General features: G+C 38.8%; 1 protein-coding gene across 4 annotated transcripts in view; it reads left to right on the forward strand.

Moving 5' to 3' along the window:
- Window positions 1–20,684, forward strand: part of LOC105934182 (potassium voltage-gated channel subfamily H member 7) — a 53,133-nt gene extending 32,449 nt beyond the window's left edge. The window contains exons 6-15 of one of the 4 annotated variants that reach the window (XM_021322328.2): window positions 743–1,168; window positions 4,509–4,908; window positions 5,063–5,263; window positions 7,795–8,049; window positions 10,742–10,947; window positions 11,552–11,639; window positions 11,738–11,899; window positions 14,775–14,931; window positions 17,376–17,556; window positions 18,517–20,684. In XM_021322328.2, coding sequence (XP_021178003.2) covers window positions 743–1,168; window positions 4,509–4,908; window positions 5,063–5,263; window positions 7,795–8,049; window positions 10,742–10,947; window positions 11,552–11,639; window positions 11,738–11,899; window positions 14,775–14,931; window positions 17,376–17,556; window positions 18,517–18,798 — 2,358 coding nt within the window. In that variant the 3' untranslated portion in view covers window positions 18,799–20,684. The other 3 variants (XM_012874064.3, XM_036139406.1, XM_036139407.1) reach the window with 3 other exon arrangements.
- The last annotated feature ends 2,508 nt before the right edge of the window (window positions 20,685–23,192 follow it).

The following is a 23,192-nucleotide window of genomic DNA, read 5'->3' on the forward strand; positions in this document are numbered from 1 at the left end:
TATTGGAATAATGACTGCGATTCAATATATTGTGAAGCTCTTTTAGCAACGTGCAAAAAAAAAAATGCTCAGAAATCTTATGTGTACACTTCCTCCAACATGCAGCAGCTTTCGCATATATAAATGAAGCGCCACCATCTTGATTCAATACTTTTCCTCTTTGCACACTTTGATTTGAAGTTCTGAGGCGCTGCTGGCACATGGACGCCGCATGTACTTCGTGACTGCTGGCATGGCCATATTTATAATTCATGTGTTTAAAATGGGGAATGTGCTCAAAAGAACAGACCCCAGAAACAGATGCATGGCCCTCGTCATTGCTGACTATTTTCTGCCTTTAGAGAATCTTAACCTTGTCTAACATTTGAAATGAAACTAAAAATTAAAAGAAAACAAGGGGATTACTTGCCTGCCCTGAGCCACTATAATAAATTACTACCAAGCCAGAGTTCATTCATATTAAAAATAAAATTAAAACCACTTTTTTTCTCGTTAAGGAAATTGCAGGATAATATATAATATTCTCCTCACTTTATCATCTGAAAAGTGAATGACTTGACTTATCAGTATCTTCTAGGTCTCTGAGCTGTTAGAACCACTTGGCAATTTTAAAATAATAACTCTCGATTAAACTGTCAGGAGATAATGAACCTGTACGAAGACAGCTCAGATTTTAATAAGATGTACATAAATACTATCAAAGTGGATTGGTGGTAAACTGTCTTTCTTTCCACTTCTCTAGGTCCTGTCACTAGGAGCCGATGTACTTCCAGAGTACAAACTCCAGGCGCCCCGCATTGATAAGTTCACCATCCTCCACTACAGCCCCTTCAAAGCAGTATGGGACTGGCTGATCCTGCTGCTGGTCATCTACACAGCCATCCTCACTCCTTACTCCGCTGCTTTCCTGCTCAACGACCAGGAGGAGCAGCGGAGGCGTGAATGTGGCTACTCCTGCAGCCCCCTCAATGTAGTAGACTTGATGGTGGACATCATGTTCATCATTGACATCCTCATAAACTTCAGGACCACCTATGTGAACCACAACGAGGAAGTGGTTAGCCATCCAACTAAGATAGCGATCCATTACTTCAAAGGCTGGTTCCTAATCGATATGGTGGCGGCGATCCCCTTTGACCTTCTGATCTTTGGCTCGGGATCAGATGAGGTTTGTTGTCTTCAATGTGTATTTTAGATTTTTGTACCCACTTTTAATGCCTTTGAGCTTTGTCCCCCCTCATCCGAAGCATGGTTGCTTTATTAACTGGACTCGTTCCCAAGGGGAGCTCCTTGCAGCTCAATTTCCCTCTTGGATGTGAAAGGATTACTTTAAATATGATGGGTTTTTTTTTCTCCTTTGTGTATTTCTTTACATTTCCTTTCTTTTTTTTCTGAATGGTCCTCATTCTAGTATCCATTTACATGGATTAAAGGCTTACCAAATGGCAATCAATGGTGCATTTATGTGAGGACCAGACCAGAAGGGTTATGTACACAGCTGGCGATGTTAGATGGTCATTGGCAGGCTGGCCGCCAGCTCTGTCGGCTTGTTTGGCTGGCAGGATATTTCCCCTAAGGCTCTGAATCCACTTCAGGGCTTTATCATGCTTTGTGGCCACTCCATTACACCAGAAAAGCCCATGATTATAGACCATAATCATCTTTTCTATCTGCTACTGCTAGTGCTGAGTCATTTCACTGGATCACAACAAATCAAAAAGGAAATGGGCATTTAGTTGATTTTATTTTTTTTCACAAAAGAAAACACAAAACGCTGGTTTTAGCATATTCTCACTGTAATTGACACATGATGACATCTCCGTTCACAGCTTCTATTTTTAGCCTCACAGCTTGGTGTTTTTTACATTTCAGACTGATCATGCAAAGTTCTACTCGGCTTTGTTTTCATTCGGGGAACCAAAGCAAGTGAAGCCGTGGCAGATGGTTTTCACAAGGCTCATTTCATTTAGAAGCTTAATAAGAAGGCTTTAGCCCACAAGCACTTGGAAAAACCTTAATATTAGGATAAAGAATGTGTAAAAAGGGAGATTTTTAGAAGACTACCAAGAGATTGCTGACACTGTCAAACTCAACAGAGGTAAAACATGTACCACACAGTAAGAAAAATAGATATCATAGAAATTAGGAAATTATTCAGCCTGATTTATTTATTTTTTTGCAAACTATTTGAATTTTATTATGATGGGGGATGAGTCCTGTTTAATATTGAATCTATAAATTGCGTTACCTTTACAGATTAGCAATAAGAAAAGGAAGGCATATTTTGCATGTAGCAATTTTTGTGATAATGTGTTCAGATGGTTTATTTCAGTTTTAAAGATGCTGTAAATCCCTTTATTTTGGTCCATATCTGATACTAACATGCAAATTTAAACATCTTCCAGTATCCATATTTCACAATCCAGCTTTTACTTAATTGCTGTTGATTGGTGTTGGCTTTGAGACATTGTGAAAGCTAACAAATTAATCCAAAGGCATGGTGAAGTTATACTGCTGCAGTGCTTCCGCGTGTCTTCCTCTGTGTTTAAAGCAAAAGTTGCTTTTGCTTTACAGCTCAATGAAATATAAAAGTCAGTAACACATAATGGTGAAATTTTTAAACTGTTAGCACAGCGAACTAAAACATCAGCCTCTGTGTGCTATATGTACCTTCTGTCAACGCATTTCAATAGGCTGCCAACATTTCCAAATTCTATATAGTACTGTATGCACTCCTTGGCTGATAGAGGTTAAATGCACAGAATAGAAAACACATAATTAAACTCAGCACAAAAAATATTTAAACATAAAATTCATGCAGAACACAAAGGAGCCACCTGGATAATAATGACGTAACTCCAAAGTAAACACAGTACACAAAATGCGCCATGACAATACCAAGTGACTGACAGAGCTTAGCATCCTACGGATCGTGATAAAACACTGGCAGAGGATAGACAAATGTATTATGTTTCTATTTTCTCAGCAATAAAATGAATATGTTGGCTGCTCACTCTGTAGCACCAGACTGTGCGCTTCTGTGTTAGGATCCAGCCATCCACTAAAACTCTGAGTAATCTGGTAAATCAGACATAATTCTCATAAACTATATGAAACACCTCTTTCTGTACAATTAGATAAAACCCGTGACTATATGGGTATTTTTTTATGATACAAGTAGGCACCATTTAAAAAAAAAGACAAAAGTCTTAGACAGTCTTAGACAAGAATTAGAAATAAACAAAGCTTGTAATCAGCACACTTAGCGGTAAAGAACTAACAAGCATATATATATATATATATATATATATATATATATATATATATATATATATATATATATATATATATATATATATATATATATATATATATATATATATATATATATATATATATATATATATTTGTGTACATTCATGTACACAAAGATTCTCTATTAGATTAAAGATTCTGGCATGGCCATTCAACAATATTACAATAGCTTCGAGCCAGAAATACAATATTGGTAAAATTCAATGATTAATTCAAACTTAAATCTCCCAGGCATATGAATAATTTTATGTATACCCATCAATGTTTTCACAGTTTTATAACCATCAACATCATTGTATTTGTTTTTGTTTTTGATTTAATATGCTAGACCAACACAAATTAATACATAATCTTTAAATTATTCTTATTAAATCCCAGAATGTGTAGTGTACATTCATATTCTTGTGAATGTCTAGAGATTGAAATGTTTCGCTATTCTTTGCAAAATCGATCAAGCCGGGTCAGATCGATCGAAGAGCAATTTTCCAGTTTTGTAGAGTAGTATTACCTACATATAATATATCTTTTTCAACCTCCAACTGGTTTTCTTCCAGGATTGCCCTGTATTTAGCTCCATCCACCTTCACATAGACCCTGACCAGCAGCACTGTCCCGGCTGGAGAAAAACATCCCCCACCATGATGCTGCCACCACCACTTTTCCCAGTGGGCATGGATTGTTCAGGGATTATCTATCTATCTATCTATCTATCTATCTATCTATCTATCTATCTATCTATCTATCTATCTATCTATCTATCTATCTATCTATCTATCTATCTATCTATCTATCTATCTATCTATCTATCTATCTATCTATCTATCTATCTATCTATCTATCTATCTATCTATCTATCTATCTATCTATCTAATCAGTGATGTCATTATCCAACCATATTTTTTTTTTTTAGTCAAATCAAGCATCACTGAACCATGTTACTTTAGTGTTATCATTATACCCCTCATCCCTTGTCTATGCATCAGTTGGCACGGCTTCCTCCCCCGTTTGTGTTCATGTACAAGACTTTGAATCGTCTTGTTACTGAAAAGTGCTATATAACTAAACTTGCCTTGCCTAGTTGAAATAAAGTCCACCAATGTGTAGTCTGACTGTAATCTGACTTGACAATGCTAACATACAGACTAATATGGTGTACGTGCTGATAAACCTCCCAAATGTTGATTGTTCCGCAGACAACCACTCTGATCGGCCTGCTAAAGACAGCTAGGCTCCTACGGTTGGTGCGTGTCGCCAGGAAGCTGGACCGTTACTCTGAGTACGGAGCTGCTGTTCTGATGTTGCTCATGTGTATCTTTGCCCTAATTGCCCACTGGTTGGCCTGTATATGGTATGCCATCGGCAATGTGGAGAAGCCCTACCTTGAGCACAAGATTGGCTGGCTCGACAATTTGGCATTGTCCATAGGGAAGAGATACAACTACAGTGATCCTACCTCTGGTCCCTCCATCAAGGACAAGTATGTCACCGCCCTTTACTTCACTTTCAGCAGTCTCACAAGTGTGGGCTTTGGGAATGTTTCCCCCAACACCAACTCAGAGAAGATCTTTTCCATATGTGTCATGCTAATTGGATGTAAGTATTGCTGCTTATGTAACTTCATTTTTTTTCCTCATTTAGGTCTCTTAACCTTATATGTATTCTAGATGAATGGATCTCTGTTCATTATCATCATTGGCTGCACTGATCTTCTTAGCAGCACCTTTTCTGATCGCTGTCTTTATTTCAGCTCTCATGTATGCTAGTATTTTTGGAAACGTCTCTGCCATCATCCAGAGACTGTACTCTGGGACAGCCCGCTACCATGCTCAAATGTTACGGGTCAAGGAGTTCATCCGCTTTCACCAGATCCCCAACCCTCTCAGGCAAAGGCTAGAAGAGTACTTCCAGCACTCATGGACCTACACCAATGGCATCGACATGAACACGGTAGGTACAAGAAAACAACTCGCTTAGATCCGAAAAGGATACCCAACCAAAACCAAACTGCTTGCATTTAACAATTCTTGATTTAATGACTTTTCAGGATGCTAAAAAGAGATTTCTTTCTTTTGTTTGCTCTGCACCTGGACTGTCATCTCTTCATTGGTAAGATCAGGAGGTACATCTGTTTGCTTACTTTTACTTTTGTTTTAAATTAATTCAATGCTGTCATACTTCGACCTATTACAGAGCAACATAAAGCTACATAAATTATGTTCATAATGCTGGAGATAATCTTTTTTTATTTTTATGGCACATCCAAATATTTTACTTACAGCTGAAACGGAATTATATTGTCATTGTTACAATTATTGTAGCTATAATGTTACTTGGATGTAATAATATTAATTATATAAATAATATTCTGTATATTCGTGGACCCAGTTTAGGTTTATTACTTTCTTAGACTTATGATTATAGTGTAAAGTAGAACACTTAAAATTGACATTTTACTCTTAAAAAAAGATAAATTAAACTAACACTTCTAAAGCTAAGCCTTTTATTTTGGTAAGGACCAAATAATGTGTGGTGTGCTAAGGTCTGCACATTGGTTCTGTCCATGAATAATCCACTCTTATAGCTCTTTAACTTACTGTGCGAGTACATTATTAATGTCAATTGTGTCAAAGTTTTGCAAAATTTCCTTTACAAAAGCCTAGATCTCATTTTCAAATTTGGTATAATGTCAAATATTGGATACTGGATAGTTTAGGATGTGACAAATAAGGTTATATTGTTGGTCTTAAACGCTGAAGCTAACAGCTAGAACAAGTGGGGCAAACACCTACTTCATTCTCAAAAACATAATTGTGCGTTATGTGCATGCTATTTTATAAAGATTAATGTTTGTATTAGCTGGTGTTTTACACATAAATTGATTATTATTCACATGGAAAATGGAGATAGGAGGCAGTGCATCACCTATTATCTTACTGTGTGAAACATATTTAGTGTAAAGTGGGGTAAAAAGCAAAGATATTAGAGGTTTAACTTAAAGCTAATTTGTTCTTGTTTTTCTGTGTAATTTTTCTACAACAGTATGTAGCTCCTCTTAATGGTAATATATGCCATGTTCTGTTATCGGAAGATGTTTCTCACTGGGAATCCATTAGTGGCATATTGTCTCTTATCTTTATAAACTGTGTAAATAATCATCTGTTTCTGTGCAATTACCCGTTCAAGGCAAACAATGCAGTAATTTAAAGCTTAATAAAAAAGAGTTTAAATAATTGTGATGTCTTTAAAATTGCAATTATTTTAAGATGGTAAAAGTCCACTTTGGTCTCGAACCCCTTCATACTAGCTGATATGGTGTTCTCCTTTGGGGCCAACTAAGCCAGATTTACACTTAATGAAGAAATAGAAAATGTTTGATGTAGGAGATCAAGTTGTTCCTCTTGTACAACCTTTTGATCCACCAATTAAAAAAGATACTCATTAAAATAAGGATAATAAAAGAACAAAAGTTTCATTTGACTTTCTCTGAAACAAATCATGGCAGATACATCATCAAAAGGAAACACTTTAGAGACTGATTTTTACATAAATCGGTAAAAGATTCAAGACCATTTAGTTTGTTGGTGCAGAATGATTGTTTAGGTGTTTGTTGGTGCAGCTTGGCTGGACAAAGTGCTATACAAAATAAGCATCAAATAAACTATGTAGTGCATACAGGAAATACATACATTAAGCCAAACTATAGGGCTCCTCTATGCCAGTAATATCAGTCAGAGAAAGATTTAAAATAAATAATCAACTGCATACCTGTAATTGACTAAAGTGTCCCCTGCCTTTTCCCATATTTATCTTTTTTTCAAGTTATACCAGCTGCTGTCAGGTCATTTACATATATGATATTGTGATTTGTATGTTAGGCAGTGAACCTGTTGTTAAATGTTTGACCTAATTGATAAAGTGTGTCAGCATTGTGGTTTAAATAATGTTATCAGTGAGCAACCAGTGGTGTAATGAAATAAATAAAGATAGATCATTGGTTTTTGTGCAAGGAACATCCCTAAAAAGCAGGTTAGTTAACTCATTTACATGGTCAGCGTATGAGTTATGGATGTCACTCTTCCTGGTTTAGCAAAATGTATATAATCTGTGCAGGCCAGAAAAATTGAAAAATTACAGCATTTCAAAAACATAATAGTGAAAAACAATTGTGGTATCTAAGGAGCTGTTCTACATTTTGTTTAAGTTCGGGATTTTTTGTGGTTTGAGAAATTATTTTATGATTTTCTATGTGCTGTTGTTGCTTTCTCTCTTATAGATAAGTATAGATATTAGTTGCTTTGTTTGATGTGTTGTACTATCTTCAAACCTCAATACATATTTATTTTGTCAGTGAAAGTAAAGTTATTTAACTCTTAGCTGGGGACAACGTCCAGTCTGTAGGATAAATGCTTTCTAAACGTATTCCTGTATGGGTAATAAAGCATTTCTAAGCCTTCTGCTAACATATGTTTCTTGTATCACAGGTGTTGAAAGGTTTCCCTGAATGCCTGCAGGCAGACATTTGCCTCCACCTTAACCAAAATCTTCTAGAGAACTGCAAAGCTTTTGAAGGGGCAACCAAAGGGTGCTTGAGGGCCTTAGCCATGCGCTTCAGAACCACTCATGCTCCTCCTGGAGACACTCTGGTCCACAGCGGTGATGTTCTCACTGCTCTCTACTTCCTGTCCCGTGGCTCTATTGAGATACTAAAGGATGACATTGTGGTAGCTATTCTGGGTAAATATATATCTTCATTAACTATGTTTTTTTTTTTCCTGAAGTGCTGCAACATCCATTAGAGCTCGTTTTAATTGGCAGGCTGGATCGATGGATGAATGGATGGTCAACATTGGCTCTTTTTTTCTGCAAGTGCTGTGGAATCTCTGAATGCAAAATTTAATTGTTCAAACATGCAGTTTGTATGTTCAAACTAAAGCTGTTTTCCAATGAAAACTGAAGGAAGCTAAATTTCTTCGTGCCAGCTCACAACACAGGCGTTATAATAAAGCCATTGAAGTCAGTTTCTGTGGGAGATGCACCAGTTTGAGGAGTCATGGCCTGCATGATGGCGACAATTGAAAATTGTAGAGGTGGAAAATGTGATTTATTGGAAGGAGAAGCGACTTCCATCGGGACTTCAGGGAAATCACTAGGAGCTCCCTCTCTCCTAGGGGTTTATTTCTGTGGACTCTTTTCCTCACACAACACCCACACATTTTAGGCAGCTCTGGATCGTGTTTAGGTCAGTGACTTTACAGTCTGTGCCAGCACTCAAATCACTGTCCCTGGGCTCAAATCTAATAAGAAATTGGTCCCCCTGGCTGGAAACAATTCATAATAACGTGCATAACACTGACAATACACAGATCTGTGCTGCAGGAGCCAACAGCTTTGTCTCAGTGAGGCTGCAAAGGGAGCTTTACAGTTCTTCTCACGTCGCGCATCTCTCTTTGATGGCTCTTGAAGAGAGAGCCTCTCCACCCCCATCGGCTTCTTTGCTGACACGGTGGCAGGCGCAGGTAAAGCAGGAGAATCACAACAGGGGAGGCACAGCTCCCATGCAGCAGCAACATGTGGAGTCCACTGATAACCCAAAGCCAGGATTGCAAGAGGAGCACAGCTGGGAGGCTCAGTTGCTTGACGCGACCATCCTTCACGTTTGGTTGGGAGAGCAATTCTGGATATCCATGAAAAGTTGTGATTGGTAAACAGTTGTATTCAGATGCGTTTGCATCCAGAGAGTCCACGTCTCTGTTCTTGATAAAGTTATTTGACAAGTCGAAGGTGACAAGGAGGCAGATGTTTCCATAGCAAGCGTAAGAAGAGTTTCGTTGCTGTTATAATGCCAGTAAAGATTGTTCCATTGATTACTGAGAATATAAATAATATGATAAAGGCATGACCTTTAATTAAATATAAATGTAAAAATAAATGATCATTATAACCATAGACTTCAATGTATTTCATTGAAGTTTTATGTACAAGACCAAAACAAAGGAGTGCCTAATTGTGATGTGGAACAAACATGTTATAAGGTTTTCAACAATGTTCAGATAAATATTTGAAACAGGTGTCACATGCACTTGCATTCAGCCCCCCTGAGTCACTACTTTGTGGAATCAGGGCTGGCTGCAATTACAGAGTCTTTAAGGATGTGTCTCCACAAACTCTGCACATGATAAGGTTTGCATATTTTTCTTTGCAAAACCTCAGATGTTCAGTCAGATCATAAGAATCTCTGAACATCACTTTTCAAGTTATGCCAAACCAAGATTCAAGTCTTGGCCATTCCAACAAATTAAGATGCTTAGATCCCACCCTTGGCTGCACATTTAGCTTGTCTGCACTGCTTGAAAGCGAACCTTGACTCAAGTCTTTGCAGCATTTAACAGCCTTTCTGAAAGCGTTGCCCGGTATTTAGCTCCATTCATCTTCCCATCAGCTCTGACCAGCTTCCTTGAAAGTGAAAAAGTTAAAGGGGTTTTGCAAATCCCTGTTTATAGTGGTAAATTAGTGATTTTTTTTTCTAGTATGGATTCATGGAAAGTTATATTTTCTGTGTTTTCCAACCTAATTAAGTCTCTAAAGCTGACACTGGATACGCTCATAATGCTGAGCCATTTTTCCCCCTCCTAATAACGCTGCTAAGCTGGTTGTATTGTTTCACGGTTGTGAAATTAGTCTGCTGCACTAACGATTATGTAAATCCTTGTGTTGAGAGCTGCTTGTTGGGGAGAAATGTATCACTCTGTGTGAGGCTCGCCTCTGCGGTAGAAAGGTGCCTGGTGCGTGCTGTGAAAGGAGCACTGGCAGCCAGCGTATCATATCTCTTTTTCCTGAACCCCTGCTCACACAGTTGGCATTTAGTGAACCCCTCTTGGCAACAAAGGGATTTTTCATGATGGCCTTTAGGCCGGACCTCTTGTCCTTTGCAAAAAAATGGGTCTCTATTTAAGTAGAAGGAATGGTTTTTGTTCCACCTATTGAAAACGAAGCCTATTGTGCAGCAGATTCCACGATGTGATGAAGGTTTGCTGAAGAACCGGCTTCATTATGTGCTATCTCCCACCAACCCAAACATTCCCTTTGAAGTGCACAACAAGTAATGTGTGTCAATCACCAGCAGCCCTCCTTTTCACCTCACATCAAAGTTGCTTTGTGTTAGTGGTTATTCCTCAGGATGAATAATGGATCAAAGATGGAAAGGCAGCTGATGCCCAGGCCTTGGGAGAACATCTTCAGAGAGAGGAGACCCGGTTTGATTTTCATTAACCACAAAAAGAAACACATCCTCTGCCCTTTAGAGATAAACAACAAACAGATAGATCTCCCACTGGAAATCTAACACAGATTCCTCTGTGTAAGCGCATAAGTGAAATGGAAGGATTTCTCCCGTTTGCTAATTGCATCTCCTGTGCATCTTTTACAGGAAAAAACGACATATTTGGAGAAATGATCCACCAATGCACCACACCAGGGAAGTCCAATGCTGATGTGCGCGCTCTGTGTTACTGCGACCTGAGTACCATTCAGAGAGAAGACCTGCTGGAGGTGCTGGATATGTACCCAGAATTCGCTGACTACTTCTTCAACAACCTGGAGCTCACCTTCAACCTCAGAGATGAACCAACCAAGGTTGAAATGGTGAAAACTGTTTAAGGAAACTCACGATTCCCCCCTCAGATGTTGACATGCACTCATCGTGTTATTCAGTGTCATTTTTGGGGGTCTTTTAGTTACACATTTGAGCCTTTTCTGGTGGAGAATGATTGTTTTAGGAATCACTTGAGAATTACAGAGATGCAGGAGTTTGACTTTATTCTGGACTTTCTTGAATCTGCACTATACACAGAGATTTAAATACATTAAATCTCTGTGTTGAAAAAGTCTGCTCTATGTTTAAAAGCCAGATATGAGCCAATGTGAATAAGCTCTGATTACACGACTGATCAAATATCCACAGCAGAAACCTTTTGATGGCTACGAAAAGGCATGGGGGCAAAGTCAATAAGTTTTTATGTTTAAATTTCATTCAGACCCCCACCCAAAAAAAGAACAGCCAAAATAAATCATTCAAAGCCCAAAAATGTACACTGATTATAAGTAAACTTCTGACCAGAATTATTTATTTTTTTGTTCTTTAAACTGTTCAGCAATTGATTCTAATGTTTTTGTACAATTTCTGCATTAAATAAAACATTGGGGCTTTTATTTAGTTGGTTAAATCTACTCTTTTTAGCCTGTCGGCGTCCAAGAGGGTGATCCAGATGTTGAAGGTAACAGAAACACGAAAAGAAGAATCTCCTTCACGGCAGATATACCTACAGGTATAAGACCTGCTCTGCATTTTATAAAAATGTGTGTTCTCTGTGGAATATACCCTGGTGTCATTCCCACTGACTCCCCTTGATTTCATGTTCTCCAGGGGAAAACAAGGAAGCAGATCAGGACATTCAAAAGGAGAGCGTGGCCAACTCGGGCCTGAAGAGGTGCTCCGTGGCCCTGGGTTCTTCCTCACTCAGTGTCCCAGTCCTAGACTCGGATCTCATTGTCAGAGACAGTATGGACAGACGACCCTCTATAGAAGGTAGGATGACCTGTTTAAAGCTGTAGTGCATATATTGTTTCAACCTTTAACCAATATCTGAGTTTGCTGGGTTTGAATCAGGTATTAACATAAGATTTAATGTGATTTGTTAATTTTTTAAATGTCTTTGCATTGTTTTGTTTTTCCAAGCATGCCGGTCGTTCTTGTTATGTTTTACAATTATATCCATTATTTGGTATTTTGGGGGGGTTCTGCTAAAGTTTTTCCTTGGGATCACTAATCGGTTGACCACTTTTTGTATCAGAACACTACAGTTGATTGTGCAAGAAATGCTTAAAAACTGAGCAAACTGGACCAATGGAGAAAAAAGAGGTAGGGTCAGGCTTGAAATAGTATCTGCAAGATGGGCACAGTTTTAATAAACAGCAAAAAAAAAGAAGATTTGCACTAACTTCATTGCTCTAAAATCTTCATGTGGTATCATTTCTCTTCAATCCAAAAGTCATCCTCACCACGTCCGATTCCCTAAATGTACTCAGTTGCTCCCATTTGACTAGCTTATTCATTCTTTGTGTTAACAAGCGATTGAACAGCTGTACTTAATAAACAGGCCGTTGAGTGTCCATTTAAACCCTAGACATCCTAAAGACAGCACTGTTGCCTTGCAGCAAGAAGGTCCTGGGTTCGCTTCCGGCCTGGGGTGTTTATGCAGAGAGTTTGCATGTTCCTGCCCTGCATGCGTGTGTTCTCTCTGGGTATTCTGGCTTCCTCTCACAGTCCAAAAACATGAGTGTTAAGTTCATTTTATTTTTCTCTCTATTGCCCTTTGGAGTGTGTGTGTGCATGGTTGTTTGTCCTGTGCGTCTCTGCATTCCCCTGTGATGGACTGTCTGTACTCCACCTCCCGCCCAGTGACAGTCGGAGATGTGCACCAGCCCCCACTTTTAGCAAAGTGTACACAAACAGACTCAGAGGAAAGAGCTAAAGTCACTGAGGAAACTTTCTTCTAACCGCACAGAAGAAGCAAGAGGGAAAACAAAATGAAAGCCCTCAAACTAAATAGCATGACATTTCACCAAGCAACTGTGTATTTTAATGCAGAAAAATAGCTGCAAGCCTGGGCTGAGCATATTTGTATGCAAGAAGAGTTTTTCTGAGCGTGAGGGCAGAGGACAGAGTGTGAGCTTTGAAACCTTTAAGTACTGAAACAATGAAGACGGCTCTTAAATTCAGAAATTCTAACCCAGGTCAAATAAAGCAGTATGGTGGTTGGCTGGAGTGTTTAGACCAGTGGTTCTCTCTATCTCAACAAAATGGGTCAAATTTTACTTTTATTGTTTTCTGTTTTAAGCCATTATATCTATATTACCCAGAATCCGTTTTAAGTTTTATAACATATATCCAATCCAATCCACTGTATTTAAATGGCACAATTTTAACAAATACAAGGTTTTTATATATGGGTTAATTTATAACACAATAATAGTTTATAACAACTAGAATTTTTCGATATTTCCACACTTATTTAACAATGTAATATTAACCACTATATAAATGGCTTTAGCCCAACTCAAACCTGCAGTCAACTTTTAACTAGCTATGAAATATGGCAAAAATAATATTAGGCCATTAATATTGAAATCAAACTTCATTTACATTAAGTTTTACATTAGTATTCATCATACTACTGACAGAGACAGACCAAACAGCAGGGGGTGCTGTTGTCACATTTAGAGTGATTTAGAAGGCCTGGATTTTCTGGACAGTTCACGACCCCATAGGGGAGTGCACCCCACTATCTGAGAAACACTGGATTTGACCTAAACATGGGGTCAGTTATATCATGTGGTCAGTTATATCAAAAGAAAGCAGGGGTGTAACAGTAGACAAAAATATGGTTTTGTAAGTTCCTTGGTTTTTAAGTCTGGTTGGTACGTTTTTGGTACATTTCAATCAAGAGAAATTAATAAGTTTCCTTTTATTTATTTATTCCCCCCTTTATTCAGCAGGGAACCGTCTGTTCTACACTGGACATGAAAAACTGTCCAGTTTAGAATGGACTGGAGATTTGGTTTGATATTTTTATTAGTATTTTCATTAAATAAGCCAGTATAGCCAATATTTAGATTAGGTTACAAAGCAATAGATCCAAATGGTCAATTTTGGTAAGCTTTGTACTCAAATGCCCTATATAAATTTAGTCAAAATTTTGGTTTGGTCCACCTCTCCTTTTCATCATCACAGTATCTGACTGTAAAACCTTAATTTTCTCTAATAGCAGATTTTAGCGATAAGTGGCTGTCCAAGTAGTACGACGCAAGGTAGAATTCAACATTCTTCAAATATTCAGGTTTAAAACGTAAAATTTATTGTGTACAAGCATTTACGCTAGGAATTTCTGTATCTTTACTGCCCTGCAGTAAGCTTATCAGTTGTAAAATATGTATCTTAGGGAAAACCAAACATGCTCTATTCCATTCATGCTGAGGTCCAGCTGTAAAGCTGTTATTTTACTGCAGACAGTTGGAGATGTGAGGGAAAGAAAATCTGAAGACTACTCTGTATAATCTGTACAATTCATGCTTTGACAAAACCACCTGCAAAGAACACGGCTTCAGATAAAACTGTTGAGCTAGCCTCGTCGTTGTTTAAACCCACAAAAGGGGGCACAGCACATATCAGAGGACAGCAGGTCGGAAACTGCCGGGTGCCCAGCAGAGATAACAACAGGGCAAACATTGCTGTAAGAGTCCACCTGCAACCAAAGCTTGATAGATTACAAGGACGTACATACACAGAGGTCTGGTGTGAAGATTAATTGGGTTCTATTTTAGCTCTCTTTTTGTGTGGCGAGGACTTTGTTCTGAGCCACATATGAAAAATGTAAAGCACATGTGTTGGTGTGGTTGTCCAGATCTGCGCTGTGATAAATGGGCCTGTAAGAAGCCTGCGGACTACCTGGATGAGTCAGCACAGATCCAGGACCTGAGAGAGGACGATAATTCTGCCAGCGAAATCACATACGGAGAGGTGGAACAACGCTTGGGTCAGCTTCAGGAGCACTTAAACAGGTACAGATTTTTTTAGAGTCAGCAAAGGGAAGATCCCTCCTGATTTTCCATCATAAACTATGAATTAAGAACTTTACTGGTTCATATAAACATGCAATGTTATTTTCAGCAAGGACACATTTAGTGGACTGTTTTTTTTCCTTGTGCATTCTTTTACTAAACTGAAGGTTGCAGCTGTTGCTTATGTTTGGACAGATATAGGACATACAGCTATATGTGAGGAGCCGCAATAGAAAGGAATTTGAATTTCTCTGAATTGGAAAAAGATTATAACAAAGCTAACATAACTGAATGTAATTATAGTGTATGGCAGATTTACTAAAGTAAGAGGCTAAAACAAAACTGAAACCGAACAACGTACAAAGTAATTGCCATTTCATGTAAACTAACCCTCTGGAAACCCGGGACATCCTCAAGTCTTTTTGCCAACTTTTTTTTAGGCTTTAATAGTTTTTATTTTCGCCTGTGCTGAGAATGTCATCGCATAGTTTAAGGATGACATTCTTGATTTTGAGAGTTTCCAGCAGTTAATGGTTCGTATCAAGGTTAAAAATCATAAAATTGTACCCCAACAGCTTGAAGGTTGCACCTATATATATATATATATATATATATATATATATATATATATAGTTGCAAAGCTCAATGAGAGATCTCCAATTAACAAAACTAAAAACAAACCTGTCAACTCACTATTCTGACCACAAACTGATGACGCAAACAAATCCCACAAGGGTGCATGAAGCAGCTGAACAGACCAGTTCAACACAATAGGAGTAACAAAACACCAGATTACTATAAAACATAATAAGTTGTACAGTTCAGTTTAACATAAACTTCGTAAGACAAAAGCAAAAAAAAAATACTTCAAATGCAAACCAATAACAAAATGCAAAAAGTTACTTAAGCCAAAGAATATTCATTTCAGCCTCTCAGCCAGATCTATTGGTACAGTCCAACATGCCCTATCTGTATTTAGCTGATTTGAGACCCGTCCACCATCATCTGTTTGGCCAAGCGCCCAGGGGACATACAGGCCAAAAAAAAAAAAAAACTCTGGTAAGAAGAAATAACTACAGAAGAAATGACTAAAAACATTTAAAGTGAGTATTTACAAATTGTACTACTGCTATCAGTCAACCTAACTTGCAAAATGAACTTAGTTATGGATGAAAATAGCCATAAGAAACTAAATGAGAGTTACTGACTTTATGTAGTGTAGTCATCTATGAACATAATGGAATTTAAGGTAAATGTTCAGCTAACACTGAGGGGAATAGAAGAACCATATATTTATGCAAGTACCACTATATTTTCACCAAGTTGTTTTTTTTTACTACTTTGCTTTAAGTGTGATATATTTCATAAAATAAATTTACTTGTCACCTCCCACACTGTTAAAAGGACAGAAAACCAGCATTACATGTTCACGAGTAGGTGGAGGAAGACAAGGAGCTGGCAGAATCTCTTGTACGACTCAAGAGTGGGAGGCTGGATCTACTGGAAGCAGGATATACCGCACCGCTACAGAACCGCAGCACATTAAACTTGAGAATGAGTTGGAGCAAAGTCTGTGCTATTTTTATATAGAGCCGAGGAGAAGGGAAATGATGACTAAGTACAAAGAACGATTTTGATAAAAGCAATATTTTTTTCAGGCTGTTTTTCCGCAAACAAGCATTTTGTTCTCACCATTTTGTGAATGAGGAGACCCGTCGACCGTAGATCCGGCAGCACGCTAGCAGCCACCTGAACTGCATGAGATATTTTTAGCTGAGAGGAGGTATCAGGGTTTCTGAAAACTGTGTTTCTGAAAACTGGGAAAGCTCATTTTACTACGCACAACTAAAACATTTTGTCCACTGCACTACACCTGACCTTATTTTCCCCCCTGCTAATGCACGCCGACTGCAGGATCAGCAGCACTTTTCTGTCATGTTCTGTTTTTTTGTTTTTTTTGTTTTTTTTTCTGGCTTAAACAAGTCTGAAAGCATATGGCAGAGGAGGGGAAAGGGCCCATTTTCTGTGAAAGCTTCTTGAAAATAACCACTCAAAATCTGTTTGTTACACTAAAAGTGAATATATTACTGCTTGTGAATTTCATTTTGCCCCAGATAAAATAATTGAGCAATAGCTGGTCATAATTAGATTGACTTAACAAAATATAATAAACTAATTTACACAGTAAATGGTGAGCTCACACCTCCCACACAAAGCTAATTATCACTCCTTGCTGGAGCAGTATTAGTCTTCCAGCATGCATTTCCACACCTTTACAGTCTCTTCATCCATCCTCCACAAAAAAGTACAGAAGCTCCATCTACTGCTCAGTGACATGCAGCAGAGGGGGGTTTCAGCCCTTGTCAGACTCAGATAGAGTCATACATACTTGTCTTGGCTTTAATTGAAAGTCACACTAATGTATTGTTTTTGGTCTTTTTGAGGTTGGAGTCGCAGCTCATATCAGATATTCAGACCATCCTGCAGATGCTGCAGAGACAGCCGACTCTGGGACCCCCCGCCTACAGCACTGTGACTGCCAGTCCAGAATATCAAAGATCCGCTGTGAAGGTTCAGCCAGTTGCTCTGTCTGCAAGCCATTTATTCAGCCATACAAACACTCAAGTATGGATGCTTTTTTTTTTTTTTTCATTCAGAAGATGCTTAACTAATCACGCTGATTGAGCATTTTCACATTTTGTTGAGTCACAACCACAATAGTAAGTGTATTTTAATGGGATCTTATGTGATAAACCACAAAGTAGCAAAACAAAATGGAAGTGGCATGGATGGAACTCCTACAAAAGATCCGGGGTAACTAAAAGAGGCATCAGAAGTTACTTATATAGTAAACAGAGCCCACTGTGGACACTGTATGACAGGGGTCACCAACACAGTGCCCACGGGCACCAAGTAGCCCCCAAGGATCCCATGTTGTGCCCACGAGCCTGAAACTTTATTTTATCCCGTTACTCTTCCTGTTTATTCACACATGCATTTATTTAGAGTTAAAAATTGCAATATCTATAACAAAGCAAGAGAAATGTATTTATTTTACATAATGTTAAGGTGAACTCCGACGCTTCTAGCTCAAAGGTCACTTTGGTTGCCTTTCGTATGACACAACACCAATAAAGTAGCTATGTTTCAAAAAGGTTCGTGACCCCTGCTGTATGACAATGGAAACAAGAAAAGAGGGTGCTTTAATAAGATGATACCAAAATAACTTTATGGAAAACTAGCACTGCATAGCTGCATACTACCTTTTCCACAACTCTGTAAAACATACTTTAAGGATGCTAAAAGTTGATCAGAAGATAGATTAAGCTAATTATGGGGCAGTCGTCTAAGGAAATTTGTACATACATGCCACATTTTTGCTGATTTATATCTGTAAACACATTTGAAAACCTGAATCATTTTTCATTATACCTCACATATATACACTATTTGTGTTGCTCTATCACAAGTTTGTGGTTGTCCTGTGACAAAATGTGAAAAATAACATGAATATCTGCATGCATTGTGAATGTAGTCCTACACAGCACATATCTGAAATGCATTTTGTTACACTTCTCTTCTCAGGGCCCCAGCCAAAAACTGGAGAGCACCATTCAGGAATCCAAAGACTCTGTGTCCAGCTTGGCCATTGCGAACCCACCCATAGAGGACACTCTTACAGCATTTTTTGAACAAAGACATGCAGACGTGCAGCAGCAGATCCCAGCACAGCAGCAGTCAGCATTGATCCCTCTCCCAGCTCAAACCTCATCTGCCTCCTGTTCTTCTGCGCTGCCCTCTGACCCCGAACACACCTCGGAAAGACAGCACAGAACTGTCTCAGACCCCGAGTTTCCCAGGACATAAAGCTCTCTGCAGTCACATATGGCAATATCGGGGTTACTATGCTGTAATTAATAGGTAGCACCTTTTTTGTTGTTTTTATCAGCATGCAGACACAAATGTCTGTTTTTCATCATTTAAGGTGGATATGTTAAAGGAAGGAGAGTTCAAGTCATTGTGCATGTAGAAGAAATGTGTTTTTTTTTCTTCTCTGTTTTAAAAGAATCTATAAAGTGTACTCATTTTAATTCTAAAAACCTACAAAAAGCTAAAAACCTGTTCTACCGAGAGGGAACTGCTGATATTTATTGGACAGCACTTCTATTTGCTGGTATTAACACTTGGCCGTATTAGAAAAAGAACTACGCCCAACTAGTGTTTTAGAGGCTTTTCCCTGGTACTGTGCATTAGCTTTTAGGCTCTTCTCATGGTTGGTTCCATCAGAGTGGGACACCAGGCCCGGGTCAGCCAGAACGAACACCAACCGACTAATATAAAACCTGGACGTGTCACCAGTATACCAGTCTCTTTTTATTAACAACTATATTCACCAGTACAGGGAAAGGTAACACGACAATCAGAGCAATGTGTCACTGAACATGTCTAAACAAGGAAAGCTGACGGACCTACCTCAGACAATTACTGATCTCTCATAGAGGCCAGTAATTTAGACATTACTTCTTCACATAAGGTTTTTTTTTAACACTCCAGTGTCAGTTTGTTCTTCAATTTGACTGACTAGTCATCTGATATTTACTATCCTGATGTATGATGGACTGATAAGCATTCTTTGCGGTTTTTCTGGGATGTCACCAACAATATGGGGTCTTTAAACCAACCGCGACTGCTAAAAATATATATTCCTTTCTGATCTAGGGGATGGAGACAGTATGGGTGACAGGCAGTCAAACAAGCTCCCTCAAATGCAAAATCTGGGCCCAAAGAAAGACATAAGCAAGTCAGTGAATTGACAGGATGACAGGTGTTGGCCAGCAGGCTGCCACTTAGAGTCACGCTTGTGCAGAAAGGAGGAGCGCATCAGTAGTAGAAGGCCTCAAACGCTGGAAATCCACGGATACTCAGGATGTTGAAACGCTTCCGAGCCTTTCATGCCTGTAGTATGACGATGGGAAGTATTATACTAACTGGCCACTTTAATGGGTACACCTGTTCAGCTGCTTTTTAGCACAAGCATCAGCCAATGGCCTTGCAACGACTCAGTCCAGACGCATGCAGGTCCACTGGGATTTTAATGGACAGCCATCTCTTGGGTTTACAGAGAGCGGTCTGAGAAAAGAGAGAATATCTGGCGAGCTGCAGTTTTGGGGATAGAAAGCCTTTTCGATGTCGGTGGGGGATGGGTAGACTGGTTCAAGATGATGGAAAGGTAACAAATAACCCGAATAACCTAATGTCAAAACCAAATCACGCAGGGGCCATCGCCACACCTTTACCGCTGAAATGGGACGTAACGGCTGCAGTTGACTGACGCTCAGCAAGATTGGACATGGTCAGGATGGAAAACTCTGGTCTGGTCTGATTAGTATCAGTTTCAGCTGGGGCAATCAGGGGCTAGGATGAGAATTTGGTGAAAACCAATCGAAAGAGTGGCTTTTTCTTGCCAAGCTGGTGGTTTAATGGTATTGGAGATAATTCCCTGATACACTTTGACCTGGGTTAGGCTCTTTAGTACCAAATTAACCTTGCTGACCAAAGCGCAATGTCACAAAGCTAAAATCATCTTAAACAGTTTTTTTGAACATGACAAGTGTGCTGTGCCCCAGTTGCCTCCACTGTCACTAGATCTCATTCCAAGAGAGCACCTTTGGTATATGGCGGAACTGGAGATTTGCACCGTGGGTTAGTGACAAATCTGCAGTAACCACACGATGCTGTCGTGTCAATATGGACCAAAATCGTGTTTTGTTTTTTTTTTGGCCCCTTTTTGTTCTGAAACAAAAGTTCTGAAAGCAAAAGGAGTCCAACCCGGTACTAGCAGGGTGGGCCTCGTGAAAGGACGTGCGTATTTGTTCTGAAGACTGTCAAGAAGAAGCCTCTACTGTATTACTTGCTGCCAAATTGCAGAATACTTTATCACTCATTTTGATGTGCTCAAGCAACAAGCAAGAGAAAAAAAACGATGCTTTCGGTGGGGATCGTTAATGCTGGACGGTGACAGCCCGTCAATCTTTTCAAGTCTGGCAGGTAGCTGACGAGCACAGATGTTTGTTCAAATTTTGACCCTGTGCAGACGGAGACTTTGAAAGGGAGGGTGTGCGCTAAAAGCGAGGCCTGGCACAGCTTTGTGTCCTCATTAGAACCTGAAGTGTGAGGAGGTGACTTTGTTACAGCGAGGGGGGGAAAAAAAACGATGACGCAGCCGTTCTGTTCCCGGTTTCTGAAATCTTTGCATAGTACCTGACACTAAGGGTCTGGCAAGGCGGTGGGGGAAAAAAATGCATACGGCAAATTTCCTCTCCTGGGACAGGGGATATCGCACGATACTGACTACATGGATACCCTTAACAGTCACTGCTGAACCTGGTCATTAAAATTATAGCCCATCTATAGTCTGAATCCTGTGTGGGTTAGATGTAAAAAACTATTTCCTAAAACTTTTAGTGCAACTCAGCATTACTACCAAGGTGTCTGAACCGTTTTCTCATACTTAGCTGTATGCCTATATTCTTTGCAGTGTGACTCAGGGGTTATGGATAATTGCACTGCAACATACATCACAGTATCAAGTACACTATATATTTAAATGACGTGCATTATTATTATGATTATTACTATTAATTATTATTGCAATTGCTGACGTGCACACCCTGTACAATATAAAGCAGAATGCACTGTGCATGCTTGTTTGAGCAAATATAACATGCAGATTTGAGGATTATCTGCTGTTATCCCCGCCTCGGACACGCAAGTATGATGCAGCGCATGTGTTGTAAACTCTATAAACTGTTCTGCACTGATTTTAAGCCCAAAGTAGCACAATATAAAATGATGTCAGCATACATGTCTTTTTTTTTTTTTTTTGTAATATACATGGTAAGATGTGTTGGAGCAGAAAAAAAGAATTAAATATGGGATTTCACTGAGCCGTACAGTTGTATTTGTTCTAAAGCAGGCGCCAAACAGGGACTTGTGCCTATCAACCAGTCCATATGATAGCTCACCCATCTTAATAAATACATTTGAATTACATATTTATGAATCCCATTGTTTTCCCATATAATTTTGGATGATGCCTGCTTAGTCATTGAACAGCTGTAAAATAATAAATATATTATTGTATAATGTAAATAATATTTTTTACTCTATCAATTACTCATGAGATTCTGTAAAACACAATAGATTATGCTTGTTTTGAAGCTACGGAAGCAATAAATAAAAAAAAGCTTTTGAAGTTGTGTCTTTCACTATTTTTTTATTATTTCTTTCTTTCTCTGTGTTCTCCAACATCTTAATTTACTCTATTTAAAAGGTATTGTTGTCATTGTGAAATTTTTAATGAAATATTATGTCTAATTTGTATTTCCATATATTGACTACAGGTTTGCTTGAGTGTAAATTATTAACAAGTCACTCTATTTTTTATCTTAAGTGTCTGAATTAAGCAAATGTGTGTAAGTAAAAAAAAACTAACAATGACAAGTAACTAAATTGAAAATGTATATTACAAATCACAATATAGTCCAGGTAAAAATACTGAACTCTCTCTTTCATTTATGAGATTTTACACAGGTGCATCTCACTAAATTAGAATATCATCAGAACGTTATATGTCTCACTACAAACAGAGTGATATATATCAAGTGTTTTGCTGAAAACCCTCAAAATTCAGGTTTTTTAATATTACATAATACAGAAACATTACGTAATAATCTACACAACGATGAGCAAGACTGCTGACTTGACAGCAATTGACCCTCTCCACACAGAGGGTACGCCACGGCCGCAGTCGTTGGTAAAGCTGGCTGTTCGCAGAGGGCTGTGCCCAGGCGTGTCAATGGAAAGTTGAGCGTAAGGAAAAACCTGCTAAAGTAACAGGGTTAACCACATCCCTGAGTGGATTGTGAAGCAAAGCCCACTCAAGAGAGAGGGGGAAATTCACAAGGCATGGACTGCAGCTAGAGACAGAGCTTCCAGAGCCACTAGACACTGACGTATGTAGGACATGATGGGACACAACAGCTGCAGTCCTTGTGTCAAGCCACTCCTGAACCAGGGAATAGGTCAGAAGTGTCTTACCTGGACAACTGTGTTATTTAGGAATATAGTATAATATACTAATTATATTAATTGCAATAGTTAGTACATACAGCAAATGTCAACCCCCCTGAAAATGTGAGTATAACAACAATATTTTTGATGCTGAAAAGTCACCTTGTTAAATAGTATGTCCATGTACT

This window comes from Fundulus heteroclitus, chromosome 7 (assembly GCF_011125445.2).
Source record: "Fundulus heteroclitus isolate FHET01 chromosome 7, MU-UCD_Fhet_4.1, whole genome shotgun sequence".
Taxonomy (NCBI): domain Eukaryota; kingdom Metazoa; phylum Chordata; class Actinopteri; order Cyprinodontiformes; family Fundulidae; genus Fundulus; species Fundulus heteroclitus.